This window comes from Phaethon aethereus, assembly GCF_964289735.1.
Source record: "Phaethon aethereus genome assembly, chromosome: 6".
Lineage (NCBI taxonomy): Eukaryota > Metazoa > Chordata > Aves > Phaethontiformes > Phaethontidae > Phaethon > Phaethon aethereus.
The window spans coordinates 21,269,197-21,288,189 of NC_138580.1; the positions used below are offsets into that span (position 1 = coordinate 21,269,197).

General features: G+C 38.5%; 1 protein-coding gene across 1 annotated transcript in view; it reads right to left on the bottom strand.

The window, feature by feature from the left end:
* Positions 1-11,190: 11,190 nt before the first annotated feature.
* The window catches only part of TTC21B (tetratricopeptide repeat domain 21B), a 46,150-nt gene continuing 38,347 nt past the window's right edge, over positions 11,191-18,993 (bottom strand). Inside the window, exons 26-29 of the mRNA XM_082001275.1 lie at positions 18,300-18,524; positions 15,344-15,464; positions 12,746-12,813; positions 11,191-11,766 (exon numbers count right to left, since the gene is read on the bottom strand). Of these exons, the coding sequence (XP_081857401.1) occupies positions 11,689-11,766; positions 12,746-12,813; positions 15,344-15,464; positions 18,300-18,524 (492 nt within the window). The 3' untranslated portion in view covers positions 11,191-11,688. The remainder of the gene's footprint in view (positions 11,767-12,745; positions 12,814-15,343; positions 15,465-18,299; positions 18,525-18,993) is intronic.

Sequence of the window (18,993 nt, forward strand, 5' to 3'; positions counted from 1 at the left end):
CAGAGAAGGACGGTGAGAAACAAAGACAAAACTAAAACCACCTCCCCAGGCTCAACTTCACTCCTTTATTCCCAACTCTTCTATCTCCTTTCTCCCAAGTGGTGTTGAGGGGATGGAGAATGAGGGTTGTGGTCAGCTTGTAACACTTCATCTCTGCTGCTTCTTCCTCTTCACACTTTTCCCCTGTTCCAACATGGGTTCTCTCCATGGGGTAGAATACTTCAGCAAAAACTGCTCCAGCATGAGTCATCCACAGGTCACATTTCCTGCCAGGATCTTGCTCCTGCATGGGCTCTCCGTGGGCTGCAGGTTCCTTCAGGGCATATGCACCTGCTCAGGCATTGGGTCCTGCATGGGCTGCAGTGTGTGTATCTGCTCCGGTGTGGTCCTCCATGGGCTGCAGAGAAATACCTTCTTCACTGTGGTCTTCTCCATGGGCTGCAGCAGGACAACCTGCTTCACCATAGTTTTCTCCATGGGCTGCAGGGGAGTACCTGCTCCGGTGCGTGCAACACCTCCTCTGCTCCTTCTCCACTGACCTTGGTGTCTGCAGGGCTGTTTCTCTCACATTTTTCTCACTCCTCTCTCACAGCTGCTGTGCAGCATTTTTTACCCTTTCTTAAATCCCTTATCCCAGAGGCACCACCTGCAACACTGCGTGGCTCAGCTTTGGCCAGCAGTGGGTCCATTTTAGAGCTGGCTGGAACCAGCTGTGCCCAGCACAGCGGCAACCCCTGGTCTCTTCTCAAAGGCCACCCCTGCAGTCATTCCCGCTTCCCAACCTTGCCATGTAAATGCAATACACAATGTAAAGCACTAAGCGTATGTACAGATCAGCACCCACCAAGAAGACTGTAACTTGCAAAACTACCTCTGCTAAATCTGCAAGGGCTCTGCCTGAGTCTACAGCCTCTGCAACCTGTTAACCAGGAATGTTTTTGTAACACCATAAAAAAGAAAAATCACATTACTGTTTCTCAGTGCACCATGCACATGGGATATTAGTAAAGTTTAAAGCTTAGGAATTAATAAGAAATGTAAATATATCTTCCTCAGATAGAAAGAAGAAAACACTGGAGTTGGTGGGTTTTTTGTTTTTTTGGTTTTTTTTTCCTATGTAAAGTGCTTAATACTGTAAGAGAGGTTTGGGGACTTCTTTATCTCACAAGCAGTCATTAGGCATAGTCAAGTAGGCAGACATCTGGGGAGGGGAGCATTAGCATTTGTTGGCTGATTGGTTTGTTCCCAAACATTGTTGCCCTCAAATTTTATATCACCAAACATGCAACAATGTTCTCCAACTTCCTCTAGGCCTCTTCCTCTTGTTAAAGAGACTTAAATTTGTCCATGACAAGAGAAAAGTTAAGCTTTAATGAACACGATGGTGTAAGATAAATCATAAGAACAGAGGTTAAAGTTAATTCTATATAGCAACGTTGACTGGTTTACACTGAAATTATGCTTAAATTTGAGAACTTAATCAGTATTTGAGTCAAATATTTACAGATGTCTCTTTTTGTTTTAATGAGCTGGCATGAGACTACTGAAAGGGCAGAAAAATTACGTGGTATGGCTACATATCTGTAATCTGGCTTAGTACCAGAGAAATCTTTTAACTAACTTAACAATTACTTTAGAGAGTTAAAGTTGCAGTTGTCAGATTTCCATTGTACATCTTCAGCATTTCAATTAACATAGCAGTATTTACTTATGCTACGGTCACTACGTCATAAATTTTGGTTCTAGTTTTATGTTTACTACATGAACTTTGGCTTCATTGTTGCCAGCAACAAAAAGGAAAAATGGAGTAGAAAATACCAAGGATTTGTTCCATAGACTTTTAGCACATACTTCAGACTTTTGCTGCTACTGGCTTTGATGCTGACACCCTAACCTATTCTTCACAAAACATCAAAAGTACATATGCACATTTTACCAAAAACTTAAACTAATTCACTGTTACTTTTATTTGGGATTATTTCCTGCACAAATTGAACATATACAAATCCTTAGAATACTCATGATCAACACAACAGTCAAGATTGTGTAAATAGTCAAGACTGAGTACATAAAAATAACCAATATCTAAAACCCATCCAGAATATTTCTTGCACTGCCTGTGTTTTGCATACATCTGCTTCAGACAAATAAGTCATTAAAAGGCTATAACAAGCAGACCTAATCAGCAACCAAGAACACAGAGCAATTTATTCAGCATTTGGTTTCCTGTGCAACTATATTCACTTTTATCTGCACACACTTTGACCTTTCTTTGACATCATATTTCCTTGTATTGGATACATCTGTCTTGGCTGCTCAGGTCTAACTACAGCAGGCTGCCATAACACACAGGTGAAATGTGTCTGTGCCTAGAAATGAAAAGACAACTCACCTGAGTTAAGTAGGTTGCATAAGCAGAGCAACACAACATACCCCTTTCAATGTGCCACAGCACACATGGCTGCATGCTGTGCACAGAAACAACTGCAAGTGATGTTTCTATTTTAAAGAAAGGATCAAGTGATATCCTGGGTGGCTACATGCAGCAGAGGTGAAGTGGACACAGACTTTTTTGCCACAAACATACAGAAAACTCTTTGACATAGACAAATGCTGAGTATAGTTTTATTGACAAAATGCCTCATAGGGATATTGCTTACATTAAAAGAAGAGCTCTCTGTCACAAAAAAGAGTAGTGGTTTCTAGAACATGTAAGATTGTCCAAAGAAGTTTGGTCATGAAAGCTGTATCTTCCTTAAGAGTTTTTACTAGGATAATTTTGTTGTCAGAAATACAATCTTTATTCCCCACAAATGCCTCACACATTTTTATGGCATAGCAATGTCAGTAAGCACAGACCAAGCTACTGTTCCATCCTCCAGGACATGCTGAAGAAATATGTGGCATGCTTAAACTCCCTGAGGTGACTGTTTAGCAAAGTGTTTAATCTTCTATTCATTAGTGTTATTTTCACTAACAGTAGTCTGGATTCTTACAGCACTTTGAAATAATTATCCCTAAACATCAGAAGTTGGATTTTACAGATTTCTTTTTAAGAAGAAAATAACCAGAAAGCTAATATGTACTACCAAAGTCTTCTATAAAGCGCCAAAAAGCAGCTGCCACACTACTTCAAACCACATCACATGGGTAGCGTGTGAATTCAATACACAGTCTATGTTACATTATGCCACCCACTAACTCTGATGTCAGACTGTCTGCAGAAGCTCTGGCTTACCAGAAAGCCTCACTACAGTAGCCAACATGTAGACAACTCTGTTTGTTAGTGTGGTCTGAACAGCACTGTAGACAATCATTTAAAAAAAACCCAACAAAACAACAACCAAACATTAAAAGGTCAAGATAACACAAATCAGCAGAAATTCTTTCAGACCATGCCAGTAAGGAGAAATTTCTTGAGGTTAGTATCAACAATATACTTGACCTCATTTTTTCAAATAAAACTGTTTTAAAATCAACTTTTCTTTTAGCTGAATGATAAATAGGGTTCTAATCTTTCCTGAGAATGTTCCTTATGCAACATAAAAAAAAAAAACTTAAGAAAAAGATAATTGAAAAAGAGAAAAATAGGGAAAAAAACCCCTTAAGAATTATTCTAATCACAACTATTTAATTACACAACTTTGCTTCACCCATAATCTAATTTCTTCTGTAACTCCAGAATCCCAGTCTCATTAAAAAGCTTGTCTATTTTTTCTTATTATCCAAGTATACAATCCCTTCATCAAGACCTTAATCAGAAAGTGGGTGTGTGAATAGACACACAGAACAAATTCTTTTAAAAAAAAGACCTGACACTCATGATCAACTGATCTTACCAAATTAGCAAAAGTCTGCCAAAGATACATGATTACTATGTTGGGCTATTTTACCTGTAAGAAGTGCTACTTTCACCACTGCTACTTCTGAATCTAAAATTCTAGACAAGGTTTCTTGTTTTCTTTGCATGAATACCAATGTAGATGCTTCTAAAACATTAGCTACTGAAATAATCATTTGTGTAACTGATATTCTAGTCTTCTACTACCATGGAAATAAAGTTTTTTCTACCAGAAAAAATAAAAAAATAAAAATCACTCAGCAGAACCATTTCCATTTCCTAGAAGTACAGCCCAGAAGAACATCTACTTGCATTGCCACCTGTTGTGACAGACTAAGAAATGTCCAATTTGGAGTGAACTTTTCCTACAGGTTTAGCTGAATATGGAATATGAAGGCTCTCCACACAATCAAGAACATTCAAAAACAGGACTTGGGGAAAATGAAAACAGTTGCTTAAGTTTACCAACTATGCTACTGTTTACAAGAATATTAGCACTTAGCTTAAATAAAGGAACAAATTATAAAAGGAAATATACAGAAATTAAAGATAAGGCTTCACATGAAAAGGAGAAACAGAATCAGCTGGCCGGTTTCTATCTCTACACTTGCAACAGAAGATACTTGCCTATCTCTTCCTCTAAGAATTCCTACTGAATATGCTCCTAGCTAAGGGCATGCACACCTAAACGAAATAGAGATTCACAAACCCCAGATACTGTCCCTCTGGGTACATTCTTTGAAGCTCAGCCAGTGGAAACGTGTTCTACGTCTGAAAAAAGTAAATTGTAAGAAGAATACTGAATGTATTCAGTTCCTGAGTCTCAGATTTAGAAACATTAAGGACATAGATGACTCAAGCAAAGACTAGACATAATCTGCCCTACTGATTTTTACAGAAAAATCAGAAGTTGTAACTAGATGGTAACACAATAAACTAAAGGAATTCAGAGCAGCAGCAGCCCAGAACACCCAGCTGGAGTACAACTTTGTAAACTATCTTCTTCAGCAGTTTCTTTGAGATTAAAAAAAACAAACACACACACAAAAAAACCCCTCCTCCTTCTATGTATTCTAATGGAACTGCTTCCAAAAACTCTTACAAAATAAGCACTACTACTGTTTTTCTAGAACAAAGTACTGTACATGATAGGCAAACATAGATAGTTCCCTGTGACAATAGATACTATATTAAAAGTATACAGTAACCATATGTTATAAAAAATATATATGTGACTATAAACATGCACTGAACTCAAATTTCCCTCAACTTTGCAGCTTACTTTTTTCTTAGTCAGATTGGTTTGGGCCTCTGTTAAAATAATTTCAGACTATCCCTAAAAATGCCATGATGACAAATGACCACTATAGCAGTTGTAAAGTGCTGTTTTAACTTAGATGTATTAGTGTATGATTTTCACTTAAACACCAGAAAATAATCTCTGAATTGTAACCAAGGGAATTATTTTTTTTTTATTTTCCTGATTGTAGTAATGTTTCTAAGATAACAAAAGCATCTGAGTATTAAGTGCAGGGCTTGAAATCACAGATTTACATCCTAATTAGCCTTAAACTTTTAAGTTTTTAAAATGATAAGTGTAAAGCAAAGCAAGTCTCCTCATGGATTTTTTGAGATTTACTGAGGTTTATTGGGTCAGTGACTGCTAAACTAATCTTTGTCAGAATCTCCCAAAGGTGTCTTTGCTTTCCTCCTCTCTCCACTTGACTAGTTCTTTTCCAGCTACATTTCACTGCTGAATAATCTCACATAACAACAAATAGTCATTTGAATATAGAATTTAATTATCAAGTCACTGTAAGTAGTTTTGCAGCATGATTTCTCTGTCTGTAAGCAGAACTATTTCCTATACCACATGCAATCGGTGAATCTTAGGAAAAATCAGACCATAGTAAGATGGACAGCAAGTGAATAAAAGCATGTTTTACATGAGCGGACAAAATCTAGCACTTCACGGTCTAGAAAGTTGAAGCACTTTCCAATCTTCTAGAGGATAAGCACAGAAATGACCAGATTAGGAGGAGAAACTCATCAGTGCTGGCAGGCACCTGATGAGCAATTCATGTTATAAACACGATTCTCTACATTGATTGCAAAGAAAGGGGACTCCATCTGCACTAGATATCAGATCTCAGAACAGACCGACCAGGCGATAAATTTATGCAAAACAAAAAGGAACATCTCAAAGCAACGCAGTTTGTCACCTCGAACCGCAGACTTTGGGGAAATGTCACAGAGAAGGCAATTACATCTTTTTCCTAATTTGACAGAAGTCAAGACATCCAAGCTACCACTGGTATTGCCCGACCGAATAAAAGGGGCAAACTTAAATGGCAATAGTAGTAACGAGGAGGAGGAGGAAAACCGGTCTTCTGCTCCTTCCCACAGTTCAACAAAAATAGTAATTTGGGCTCTCTGTAACTAACTTAATTTTTACTTTGCTGTGTTATTGAGAAGCCTCGAGATGATAGTAGCAGATGCCAAACTAACCAAGCCACTGAGCAAACTTAGTTAAAAAAAGAAACCAAAAGCCATAAGTTGTTCTGTCTCAGTCTTTAACTCTGTCACTTGGCTCAGGCAGCACGACATTGGCTTTAGTCAAGACTGAATAGAACAGTATCATTTATAATTTTTTAAACAAAAGACGTTGTTTTGTAACAGAAGGCTAACACGTAAAACACTACTGTGATACATACATAAAATTCATATTTCCAGTAATATATTTTTATTTAACTAATAAAAGAACTTATTAATAAATACTTCTTTATACAAGCATGTTTTACACGAAGTTAAAAAAAGAAGTCTGTGAAACTAAGGCTATCTATGCTACAACTCACTCTTGTCAGATTCTCCAGAGCCACGAAATTATTTCTAAGTACCATCACCTGCTGTGTAGAAGTAAGACTAACAAACTGCCAGAGAAATGAGATAATCCAGTGACTTAAAAGCATTTCATATAGGATGAAACACACCAGAGGAAACTGGCAACGTACACAAAGAAACTATCACCCTGCTGTTACCAAACCAATGCGGTACTGTGGACAAATACTCGGGCGGGATCAGTACGTGGCAAGAGACACCTCCCTCAGTCAATACTTCAGTTTGGACAGTGCATCCGGCTGGTGGCCAGCACTTCCCGGAGACCTGTTTGCCCAGCTGCCAGGCAGCAGCACCCTTCTTCGCAGCCTGAGCTCCTCGCCCCGTTTCTCGTTTGCCCAGAGCGGGGCACGCAGGGCTGGGCTGGGCTGTCCCGGCCCCCTGGAAGGCCCCTAGGACTGGCTGCGTTGGTGGGATTTGAGGGGACAGTGTGTGGTTGGGGGGATGGGGGGCGGCAGTGCGTGTGAAGGGGTGTCTGAGGGGGATCCTCCGGGCAGGACCCAGCTCCACGTCCGCCCCAGCACCTCTCCCTCATGTCACGACTCCCTCCCGCCTGTTACGCCCCGCGCCGCGCGCACCCCGCTGGCTGGCGGTGAACGGAGGAGAAGCGGCACCGTGCGCTGCCCCGCCGGCGGCGGCCCCTCCCCGAGGGCCAGCGGGCTCCCTCCGCCCCGCGGCTCCCCCACTCACCTCGTCCGGCAGGAGGAAGAGGAAGGCGCTACTCGTGCGAGCGGCTGCAGGCACAGGGAGAGCCCGGCGCCCTCCGCCGCCCCCGCCCCAGCCGGGAGGCCGCCCACGGCGCGAGGAGGCTGAAGCCGGGCGGGCGGTTGCGGCTTCCGCTCAGCGGCCGCCAGGTGCGCGCGAGCGGTCGGCCCTGCGCCTGCGCACGGCCCCGCCCTCACCTGGCGCCCAGGTGCGCGAGGCAGCTGCCGCCGCGGGGCCGCGCGTGGCGGCAGGAAATGCGCGCGCGCGCGCCGCCCGGGGCACCGCGCTGCGGAGGGAAGCCCTGCCCGGAGAGGGCGGGGGGCAAGGGGCCGCGGGACTTCAGGCGCGCGCTCAGCACGCTTCTGGAGCGGAACGCTCTACCCATCCCGCCGCCTTCCGCACCCAAAGCAAAATGTAATTTTTAGACAATTACATAATGCGCAGCGCAGCGGGGCACGACCATCTATGCGTGCTCTAACATCCAAGCCACAGATTGCATTTTAAGCACCACGGCAGGGTGCTGTGATATTTTATTTTTTTTTTTTTTTTTTTTTTTTTGCTTCAGTCACCTACGCGTTACGTTGTGTAAGATGTGGTTGGCCAAGCACTCCCAGCCCACGTTGCTGGGAAACTGGACACAAAATCCCTTAGAGGTGAGATCAGAGTTTGAGAGGAAAGATTCTTTTACCGTGCAACCTTTCCCAGGGGGAGGGGTATAAACAAAATCACTTTCTTACAAAAGCATGGTTTAATTTTTTGAGGGAAAGGAAAAAAAAAGTAATAATTGCACAAAGTTTGCCTCTACTTCCCTTGATATAGCACAGTCTCCCTTTATTCCTTCTTTCAAATAGAAGTAGCACAATGGCAGGCTCAGCCCAGCACTTCCAAGTTGAGTTCTTGCCATACTGCAAATTGTATTGTTGTTTTACCTAATGATACTTTCTGGACCATCTTTCTATTATTGCTACAAATCTGAAAAAAGCAGTAGGGAATTAAACAAAAAGTATTTAGCACTTAGTATTAATATATTAATAATACATAGGGCACAAACAAATTTAGCTACCTGCAGTAGGGCAGGTAAATTGCCATAGCCACATCTGAGAAATAACTCACAATAGTCAAACCTAGTCCAAAACCAGGAAAAAACTGCAAATTACTTCTACTCTATTTTTCTATAAATCTTGCTAGTTTAGTTATTTTAGCTAATTATACTAATTATTTTACCTAATGATACTTTCTGGACCATCTTTCTAATATTGGTACAAATATGAAAAAAGCAGCAGGGAATTAAATGCAAAGTATTTAGTACACTATTATCAAAAATGTTTACATGTCCTCAAGAAGATATTCTAGGCATTCCTTACCTGCAGGGGAAAAGGGGGGCAAGAGAGGAGAGGCAGAGACACCTATAGCTTATGTTGCTATAGCTACAAGATGCTTAGATTTCCAGTTTCAATGAATGAATCAATAGAAACCACAGCTTCACTCTCCTCTTTTATTCACCAAAGGCAAAACTGGGAGATGGGTTACTAAGCAACACCACACTTCAAGACTGCAGCTCTTTGAAACTGGCATTACTGACTCCTCTCCATCCCAGGAGCCTCTTCCATTCAAAACCATTTACTAAAAAAGTGTCTAAAAAAAAAAAGCTAACAGGACATGCATTTTTAAAGTAAGAAACTGTAGAAGCAGAAGGAAAGCTGAAATTAACACTTTCAATTATTTGGAGTAAAGAGAAATGAAACAAAGCCATTCCTTCTGCAGAGAAAGTAAAAAAAGATTTAGTAAGGACAGAAAAACTTAAATCAGCTTATATAAACCAAAATGGAAATGGAAATGCCATTTATTTCTTCTGGGAATACTATATTAAAGCAAGATTTTCTCTAAAGGACTATTTAGAGCCAACATTTCTTTTTTTTTAAATTAAATTCTAAAGATGTGCCTCATTTGCACTCTTCTTTTAAAGACCTCATCCATAAAAAGACACTTGCAGTTAGATATGCTCAAGACAGCTAATGGGAATTCAGAAACCTTTTACCTGCATGGTATATGAACAAAGCTCTCTACTAAAAGTTAGCGACAAAAAGCTCAAAGTCTCAGTTCAATTTTTATCAACAAATTTCTATATCTTATCATTGTCATTACTTAATCTGTTAACCACCTTATGAAAGGGTAATGATAAAAACAAAATAAAGCAGATGTAGATTAGTCTTGCCTTTTTTTGACATCTTGCATGTATTGATATAAACCCACCTATTTTTATTCTAAACTTCAGCTAAATATTATTCCAGTGCTATTGAGGAAGCAAAACCACACTGATCCTGTATAAATAGGGCTGCGTACAAAGAAATGTTGTTTTCCTTGATAAGGCCTATGTCTTATGCTTTTAGTAGTGGGGGGGAAAAAAACAAGCCAGAACAGCATAGTTTAAGAATTCATAGTCTACTGACTCCCACCAGCCCAGATTCCTTACAGTTCCCCCCAGCCTCAGCATCTTCCAGATCACCGAATCATTAAGGTTGGAAAAGACCTTTAAGATCATCAAGTCCAACCATCAACCCAGCAGCACCATGCTCACTAAACCATGTTCCTCATTCCACTTCCATACCATCAGTTTTTCCTCAGTCTCCTAAATCTTCCTCGGAGCTCTATCACGCCGCACAACTTGCAGGCAAAAAACAGGCAGCCTGTACTGTGCCTAGGACAGAGGTGTACACACTGATTGCCAGTGCTCAAACAGAATGGATAAGGCTACAGCATAAGTTTCAAAGTTCCCCAGGAAAGGAGAGGCTGCTTATTTGGGTCTTCTCAATTCTAATATTCATACAAAACTTGTACACACATCTATTCATTTTAGTTTAGCTGGCCAACAGCTCAAAAGTACTGGAATGCAGAGCCTGGAAACCACCAGTAGGTAGCATCATTGCATAAATGATGCATGTCAATCTAATTAGGAAACAAGCCTATTCTGTTACCCAAGATAGAGCACCCAGTTATTGATAAGCAAGATTAGATATGACTGTAAACAGGATCCCTTCTGTAGTCTCAACATTCAGTTGTTGTAAAAAAGAAACCCACAGATCAAATGAAAGTGACTTTACACAATGTAAACATGAAAAGCTAAAAATTACCTAAGGAGGAAACGGCAATTGGTTGTTTTAAGAAACTTAAATCACTAGCATTAAGAATTCTCTTTTCATGCCAAAACATCACTTTTCCAGTCAAATACACACAACATCAAGTGCTGTTTGAAAACCAAATACAGCAGTGTAACAGTGGTTTTTGTTAGGCATTTGTTTTTTAAGAAATTCTGCATCACTTGGAAAAACCCTGATCCTTCTCCTTCCTCTCATCCATTTATGGTATGTTATTGCTCCCTTGGACATCCACAGTGATGTTCTGTATGCGAGACAAGATCATAATCCCCTGTAATCAAGATGATTTCTCAAAAAATGTGTTTTATATGGATTAAACAAAACCAGTGCTAACTTCTGCACATACGATTGTGCTGTCTATACTTACAATGTTGGAAGACTAGACACTGCAAATTAAAAATGTCAAACATTTTCTCTTAATGGAAATCTGACAAGTAGATAATAGACAGAATGAGTAGAAAATAAAACCTGTGTAAGACTTGCATGATCTATAAAAGCCATTACTGAATATTTACATAAGATCTTAATTTTAAATATTAATCTTCACTAAAAATGTTAGTTTCATTGAAAACAGTGTATATATCTGTTTTCTCAAGATTAAAAAATAAAGTATGCTTATAGTATATGTAAAAATAAAAAAGTACTTTAGAAATACACCTGTAGTAATAAAGATTACACTGTAATCATGAATAAATGGTTTACATGAACTGAAATCCAGCATCTTAACAATGCATCTGCACTAGTTAGGATAGGCTGTTGTTTTGAGTGCTATTGCAAATAGACAAAACAAAATACCGAGTTATAGGCTTTAAAACATTTTTATAAAGCTGATGGCACTGCTTTTTATGATGCTGGATGACACTTTACATAGCAGGTATGTAAGCAGTATTCTCTCTTGAATAAGAATAAATACAGTTTCTCTCAGGGCTGCAGATTTTTCTTGAAAATAATCCAGATCTCTAGTATAATTAAATTAATCATATTCACAACACTTTTGTGCTGATATGGTCTTTTGTCACTGCAGTATTCCATTCATAGTTTCCAAAATCAGATTAAACAAACAACTCCATAAACCATAAAAAAAAAAATAATTCATGTTCTTAGTGATGCACGGGCCTTGTCAAGTATTTCCTTTCGGATCTTTGGATAGTTTGGATGTGCTTCAAGGACCTGCCAGAAAACAAAACAACCCAAAAGTTACGTGTCTAAAAGGAAAGACTACTATGTTTGGTTATCCCCCTCATCAGTGAGCTTACACATACTAAAACTAAAATAACACCACCACAAGTTTGTTTTAAGAATGCATAAATATTTAACTGTGGCTAGAGACTACCATGTATGGAGGTCAAGAACAGCTTTATCAAAGACACCTTGTGTCCCGTTCACACTGCCCTGTCCTCTTGGTGTGAAAGACAGAGGAGTCATGAGCTAAAGCCTGTGGGTGGCTTGAAATGCCTGTTATTCAGAACAGTGACCTGTGGAGACATTTCCAGGGTTTTAAGTATACTTTCTCTGCAATGATGAACTGCTCTTACATTTTCAATCCTCAGGCTCTTTCTAACTATACCCTACCCATTTCTTCCACTTGCCCTTCAACTCCCTCCTCTTCCTTATACTTCCATTCAATTTGTCCTTTCTAGTTATCTTTATTCCCACAGCAAAAGAGCAAATATAATTAATTTTGTTATTAATACTAATAATTATTAATTCATAACGTTCTCTCTGCTTCTGTAATAGTAGCCCTTCCTCTTATTCTTCATCTGCTCTATTTACGTTTGACCCATACAAAGATAATATTGGAAGTTACTTTCTAACAGCATCTTCTGATATTAACATTTGATCAACTTCTTCAGCTATACTTCTGTATGGATTTACCAAGTTGCAACCACAGGGCCAAAAGAAGGTGCTCCCATTTGAATATGCTTTCATGTGAGACACACTTTATCTCTTTCTTACTTGGTGGCCAGGGAGCTCAGGATAAAGCAGATTATGTAGAGGATATTTAATTTAATCAAACTTATTAAATAGGGCATCTTTCTGACATTAAGCCGTGTATTTTAGAAATTTAAACTCAACAAAAAAAAAGAATCACTATGTAAAACAATGTTGCTACTGTAGACAGAATATTAAGTGCATATAAAAACACTACCTTATGACAAACATCGATTGCATCAACATATCTCTTTCCTTTCAGGTAATTGAAAGCCAGCTTGTATCCTAAAAGTCAGAGGGGGCGGGGGGAAAGCAACAATTTCAGATTCTGTATTGAATAATGACAATATCACATTCAAAATTATTTTGGTCACCGTATATTTCTAAAGTTAGTATGTTTGTTTTCGAGTATTCTCTCATCTAAGCCTGTAAAGATCAAAATTTCTACTGAATGTCACTTCAAGCAGTAAATAAAAGTCTTTTACACACTGATAGCTATGTTTGAATCAAAAGGAGAGATTATTCTGGAGAGCAGGTATTACTATAAAGCATACATAACGGTTGTCCTCTTTCAATTACTTTGTTATCCCAGAGTTTCTCACCATGGCCTACAATACACTGTCCCTCTCTAAAGGCAATTCCATTATTAAAGGACAAAAGAACAACAACAACAACAACAACCAGGATAGCAATAACACAGTAGGGACTAAAAATGCCATTCTGTTCCACTGTCAGCAGACCACTGATTAAAAAAAAAAGTCACATGAAATAGCTAAGTCACATAGCAACATGTTAGGCTGATACTTTCAGCATAAATGTTATAGCTCAAGTATATAAGCTGGGACAGAGATCAGGACTGTGGGAAAAAGGGTTATAACCATGCAGTCCCCAAAATTTGAAATTTTAGACCTTTCATTTATGATATTATCCTCCCTAGCAAATGAGTACGAGGGATCACTCGCAGCTCAGGCAGCCAATCGTATCCTGGGCTGCATCCAAAGCAGTGTGGCCAGCAGGTCAAGGGAGGTGATTCTGGCCCTCTCCTCTGCTCTGGTGAGACCCCACCTGGAGTCCTGCATCCAGTTCTGCTGCCCTCAGCACAGGAAAGACATGGACCTGTAGGAGAGGGTGCAGAGGAGGCCACAAAAATGATCAGAAGGATGGAACACCTCGTCTTGTGAGGACAGGCTGAGAGAGTTGGGATTGTTCAGCCTGGAAAAGAAAAGGCTCTGGGGAGACCTTGTTGCAGCCTTCCAGTACTTAAGGGGGGCTTATGAGAAAGATGGGCACAGACTTTTTAGCAGGGCCTGTAGCGATAGGACAAGGTTCCTATCGCTACAGTTAAATATCACTAAGGTATTCTCCTGTCTACAAATGATTTTGTAGTTTGCTCAATTCTTACCTTCTTAGAGGGTTTCAAAATAGCAAAAGAAAAGTCTTCATCTATGTTCTCTGCAAACTCAAGACATCAAACCTTTTAACTATTAAAACTTCTTCTAATATGTTTTATTTGATCAACAACTGTAGTATCTTAGCTAAGACATTCATGGGTCAATCTACATTAGCAGGAACAACTGGTAAAATTACTGCATCCAAACTCATACTTAGATATGTAGTGATTTTCTCATGTAACCTAAGCCAGATTTCATTCATTCATTTTTATTTCTGTTTTGACATCCGAGTCTTCCTTCTGCTTTGACCCTCCTAATTTAACGACTCACAGTACATAGGGTAACTTCTAGTTTTGGCAATCCATCCATGCATGTGCTTTTTTGTATCTTTAACTGTGTTATTAAAGCAAGAGTTAAACCACAAAACATTTAGTTCCATTAAGAAAACACTACTTTAATCTACAGATCGTACTGGATAAAACTATGAACCAAACCATTGCAGCACCCAGGAGTTACAGTTAAAGAAATAATGTGTACGGCAGTTCATATGCATAACAGTTACAATCTTGTTAAAAAAACACTGGTTTTCCAGTTGATGCCAGAGGCTCTCTCACCCTAACACTAAAAAAATCCCTAAGGCACAAGAAAACCAAGACCACAGATTAAAGACTGCAAGAAGTATGTTTTTTGAGGGGCCATAATCATATCCCAAAACCTGGAACAGAATTTGTGTAAACCACCAGTCTTGGGACCTAGAGACAGGCTCTAGGTGTTGAGTAAGAAAGAGCACTTTATCCTATGCATCTGTTTCATAAAGAGTTTCCTATATTAAAAAAAAAAGTCAGTCTAGAAGTGTGTCAGTTTAGTCTTCAATTAACCATCCAAATTGGAACTTGAATAGTATCCCAAGTTCTCAGTTAATAGTCTTTTTTAAACCAGTTATATGTAAAGACATTTAAATAATTTATTTTTAAAATCCTTACATATAAAGCCTTATCCATATAAATAATTTGCCCGATTCTCAAAATGAAATAATTAAATCAAAGACCTGCTACCATCAGATATGTATTGGTTATTATAAAAGGTTCTCTACTATAGACAGTACATAACTGCATTACTATAAATATGTTATTAAAAAAAATCCTGTACTTACAGAGAAAGCTGTTCACAAAGAGCAAACTAGAACTGTTTCAGTTTACTAAACAGTAAGCAGAAACTTCTGACGTATCATAAAGCTGCTACCTGTTGACACAGGGGCTTTCCAAGTGACTGTTAAGTACACCTTTAAACATCTGTGGTTTTATGAAGAAAACCAGTGATACTCTATCTATATGGAAAATTCGAAGCAGTTTTTCCAGTAAAGGGTAGCTGTTTCATTCCTGCTGTACTGCCTGAAAACATATGCATAGGTTAAATATACATGCCTATTGTTGGATTCATTTGGTTTCCATATTTCCAGGCCATCTCGTAATTTATTGCTGCATCCTTATATGCTTGTTCCTTTTCCATTATGTATCCCATGTATTCATAAGCCTTGCAGCATGACTGCAAAATATAAATATGCATTCAAGATTTTATTTAGGTATGCTTATATATAATAATACCGACAGTTTAATTGCTTAAACTATTCAAATCTATACAACTGGAAAGCATAAGTAATATTCGTACTAACTGATGACAAGATAGTCTTGATTTAAAACATCAGTAATACAAATCAGTTATATGGAATTCTGTACAGAGACTTCCTAAGTTACTCTGAATCAAGTACAGAGTTCATCACAGAGGACACTGCAACTACTCCTTCAAAAGTGTTTAGAGCCTCCAGGAACCCTGTAGATACCTCTCTCAGTTAGTAATAACCTTACGGCAGCTGCATTTCAAGTCCAGCAGGAAAGGGCTGTATCTTCCACACATATTGTTCATTTCACTTTTTCTTAAAAAGGCATTTTCATAGCCTTATTTTTGGAAACAGTTTTACATTATAATTTTCCACTTAAAGCTAAAGACAGACACAAATATCCTGAAGACAACACTAATGATTAAATACTTCATTTTGTATAATTCCAAGTGGCAAGTTACAAGTATCTGGAAAACAGGTTCCAAAAACTATTAAGCACTAGATGAAAATACTAGCCTTGCTTATGTTACACATACATATAAATGAATTTAACTCCACAACAAAGTTAGCATGAAAGATACAGTATTTCATACAGAAATCTTATATTTAGTACATAAAGCAGGAAAATAAGCAAAACTCTAGCTACCGTATGGCCTTACTGTGAAAAGCTTATATTATCATGCTGCCAAATATTGGTCAAATATTTTCAAGAGAAAAATGAAGCCTTTATGAAAATATGCACCTTTTTTACATAGGCAAAGAAATGCTCATATGTAAGATTACATTCCATCTTTAACTTCACTATTTCCAATTAGGCTTCCAAATCTACTGATGAAAAACTTTCACATCACAGCACACTGGGATAAGCAGTATGGGAATGCATGGAAAGTGAGGATGAAAATATACTCCCCCTCTCATTTGTCATAAACAAAACAAAGATCAAAATCAAGAAGAGTAAGCAGTAAGAACCCCCAATTTCACAGAAACAATCTGCTCACTGGGATCTCACTAACCAAACCTAAGTCTTTTAAAATAAAAACAAACATATTACAAGATACTAGGCTTTTACGAAGTTTTTACTCACCATATTTACTTAAATTGTATATCATTCAATTCTGACTGCTAAAAATAATCCTAAAAACTAATTAACAGAATCACAGAATAGCTTGGGTTGGAAGGGACCTCTAAAGGTCATCTAGTCCAACCCCCCTGCAATGAGCAGAGACATCTTCCACTAGATCAGGTTGCTCAGAGCCCCGTCCAACCCGACCTTGAATGTTTCCAGGGATAGCGCACAATAACGTGTTTTCTCAACCTAATCAAATCTTCCAAATTGGAGAATACCACACAAAATATTGTCTTCTGAACTAACAAGATATTTTACATCTATTTGAATAGCACAATTCCTGCTCAGCTGCATTGCATGCAAGTTGGAGAAAAGTCTTTACTGTGCTGTTTAGTTACGGAACCGGAGTTGTAGACTTCGAATTCGCCACCCTCCTCCCTGTCAAGTGCAGCTTGTTCATCTAATGTGTCTCAAACTTTTTGGAAGAAAACGAATTATGTGGTAGGCTATGTTTTTAGAGCTGCTTGGGAATTCCTGCAACAAAATGTCATTTGTGATATATATGTGCTCAACAGACCATCTATTTCAAGGTATGTCTTATTTTGGGAGATAACTTATGTTTATCCTCCAGTGGTATGGCTTCTGCAACTTCCCTTGGTCATCTGGACAACTGACCTTCAGGTAGAATTTTTTCTTAACTAAATTCAAACTCATTTTCTGTAAAAATGAAATTGAGTACATCCTTTTTTAAGAGGCATCTCTGCAGAAGATACTAGTATACCAAGAACTGCTGTAGCTGCTTCTTAATTTTTTACTTGGAAATAAAAAGAGTACAAGTTCAAAAAAAGTCTACCTCTGAAGGAGGTTGCAGAAATGTGACTGAATAATGAACCCTACCTTCTACACTGATGAATTCAGAAAAAGAAATATATAGCATCAGGTCCTTTTCTAAAGCAAATCTGTGCACTATAAACAGTATCCTGAACCTGCAGCATAGTACCTACAGAAGACCAGCTGCCTACTGGATGTGCCTCATTTGAAGGAAAGTGAAGTCTATAGCTGGAAAAATGTGGTCAGCAGAAAGGGACAAAATGAAAAATAAGCACAAGAGCTAAGACTGTTCCTCTAGTCAAAGTGAGGTATTGGGTAGTCTGCCTACTCAGAAACCCTGAGGTAAAAACATTAGAGCTTGCCCCCAACAATCTACCTGACAGTATCATCACAGTAAAGGATTAATACTAGCATAAAAAAAAAAAAATCCAGTATAGTAGCAGGCTTATTAACATAAATGTTTAAAAACATATTTTAAGATATGAAGATAACACCTCTTACAAAAATGGAGCAAATCTCCAAAATTTCCATGGCTACATCTTCATCAGGTTTGCGAGAACCAGTAAAATGCATCTCAGGCATTCCATAAACACTCAAGCTTTTCGTGTCACCACAGCTAAAGCTTTCATAAGTTATTATAGAATATGAATAAAAATTACTAAGCAGCATTCACAGGTTTACTACCTTCAAGTGTAAAGGTGCTGGTTTCCTGGCTTGTTTTGGTCTACTTCTCCTTAATAAGTAAAATTACCAGGCAATTGGAAAAAGAAATACATTTCAAAATCATGTTTCAGAGGAAAACTAAACATATAGATGAATTAAAACAGAAAGTTACTAAGGTTACTTTTTAATGGCAGTCACTTACCCTGTTATGACGAAGGCATCGTTTCAATAATTCACCAGCCATATCATATTTTGCAGATTGAATGTATATATCCGCAAGCAGAAGCCAACTCTTTTCAAACTCCTCTGCATCAATGGGATTCCAGCTCATTTTTGAAATCCGTTTTAACTGATTTCTGGCTCGTGGAGTCTGTTTCAAGATCATGTAGGCTGTGGCCATTCCCAAAAGTGCCGGTATATGATCCTTCTGCAATAAAAAGCATAGCGACTGCTTAGTACTTTTTTTATTTTGCTTTTAACATTTTTTTTAAATAAGACTTTCACCAGGTATCTAAAAACCAAACAGAAAGCTAAATCTCAGGAAAATCTTACAAACATGTTTTCCACCTAGTGCTATGATTATTTCTGTAAGACTAATTATGATAACACTATGTTAAATCATTAAGAGGCTGAATGTAAGTTTGGGCTCAGAATCTTCTTTAGGCTCAGGAAACGTTGAAAGTGTCCACAGGTATTTCATCTCAACAAAATTGAAATAGAAACTGAACTCACTTGAAGTTACAATACAAGTGTTATTTTCTACTTTTAGAAGTGCCTGTCAAATGTCAGTAACACGGACACCTCCTAAAAATGTAAGTCTAAACTACTTGTATCCAAAAGCTATGTATAACAAACAGGATTCTTAAAAGTCACTATTCTATGCAAGAGCCTCAAGC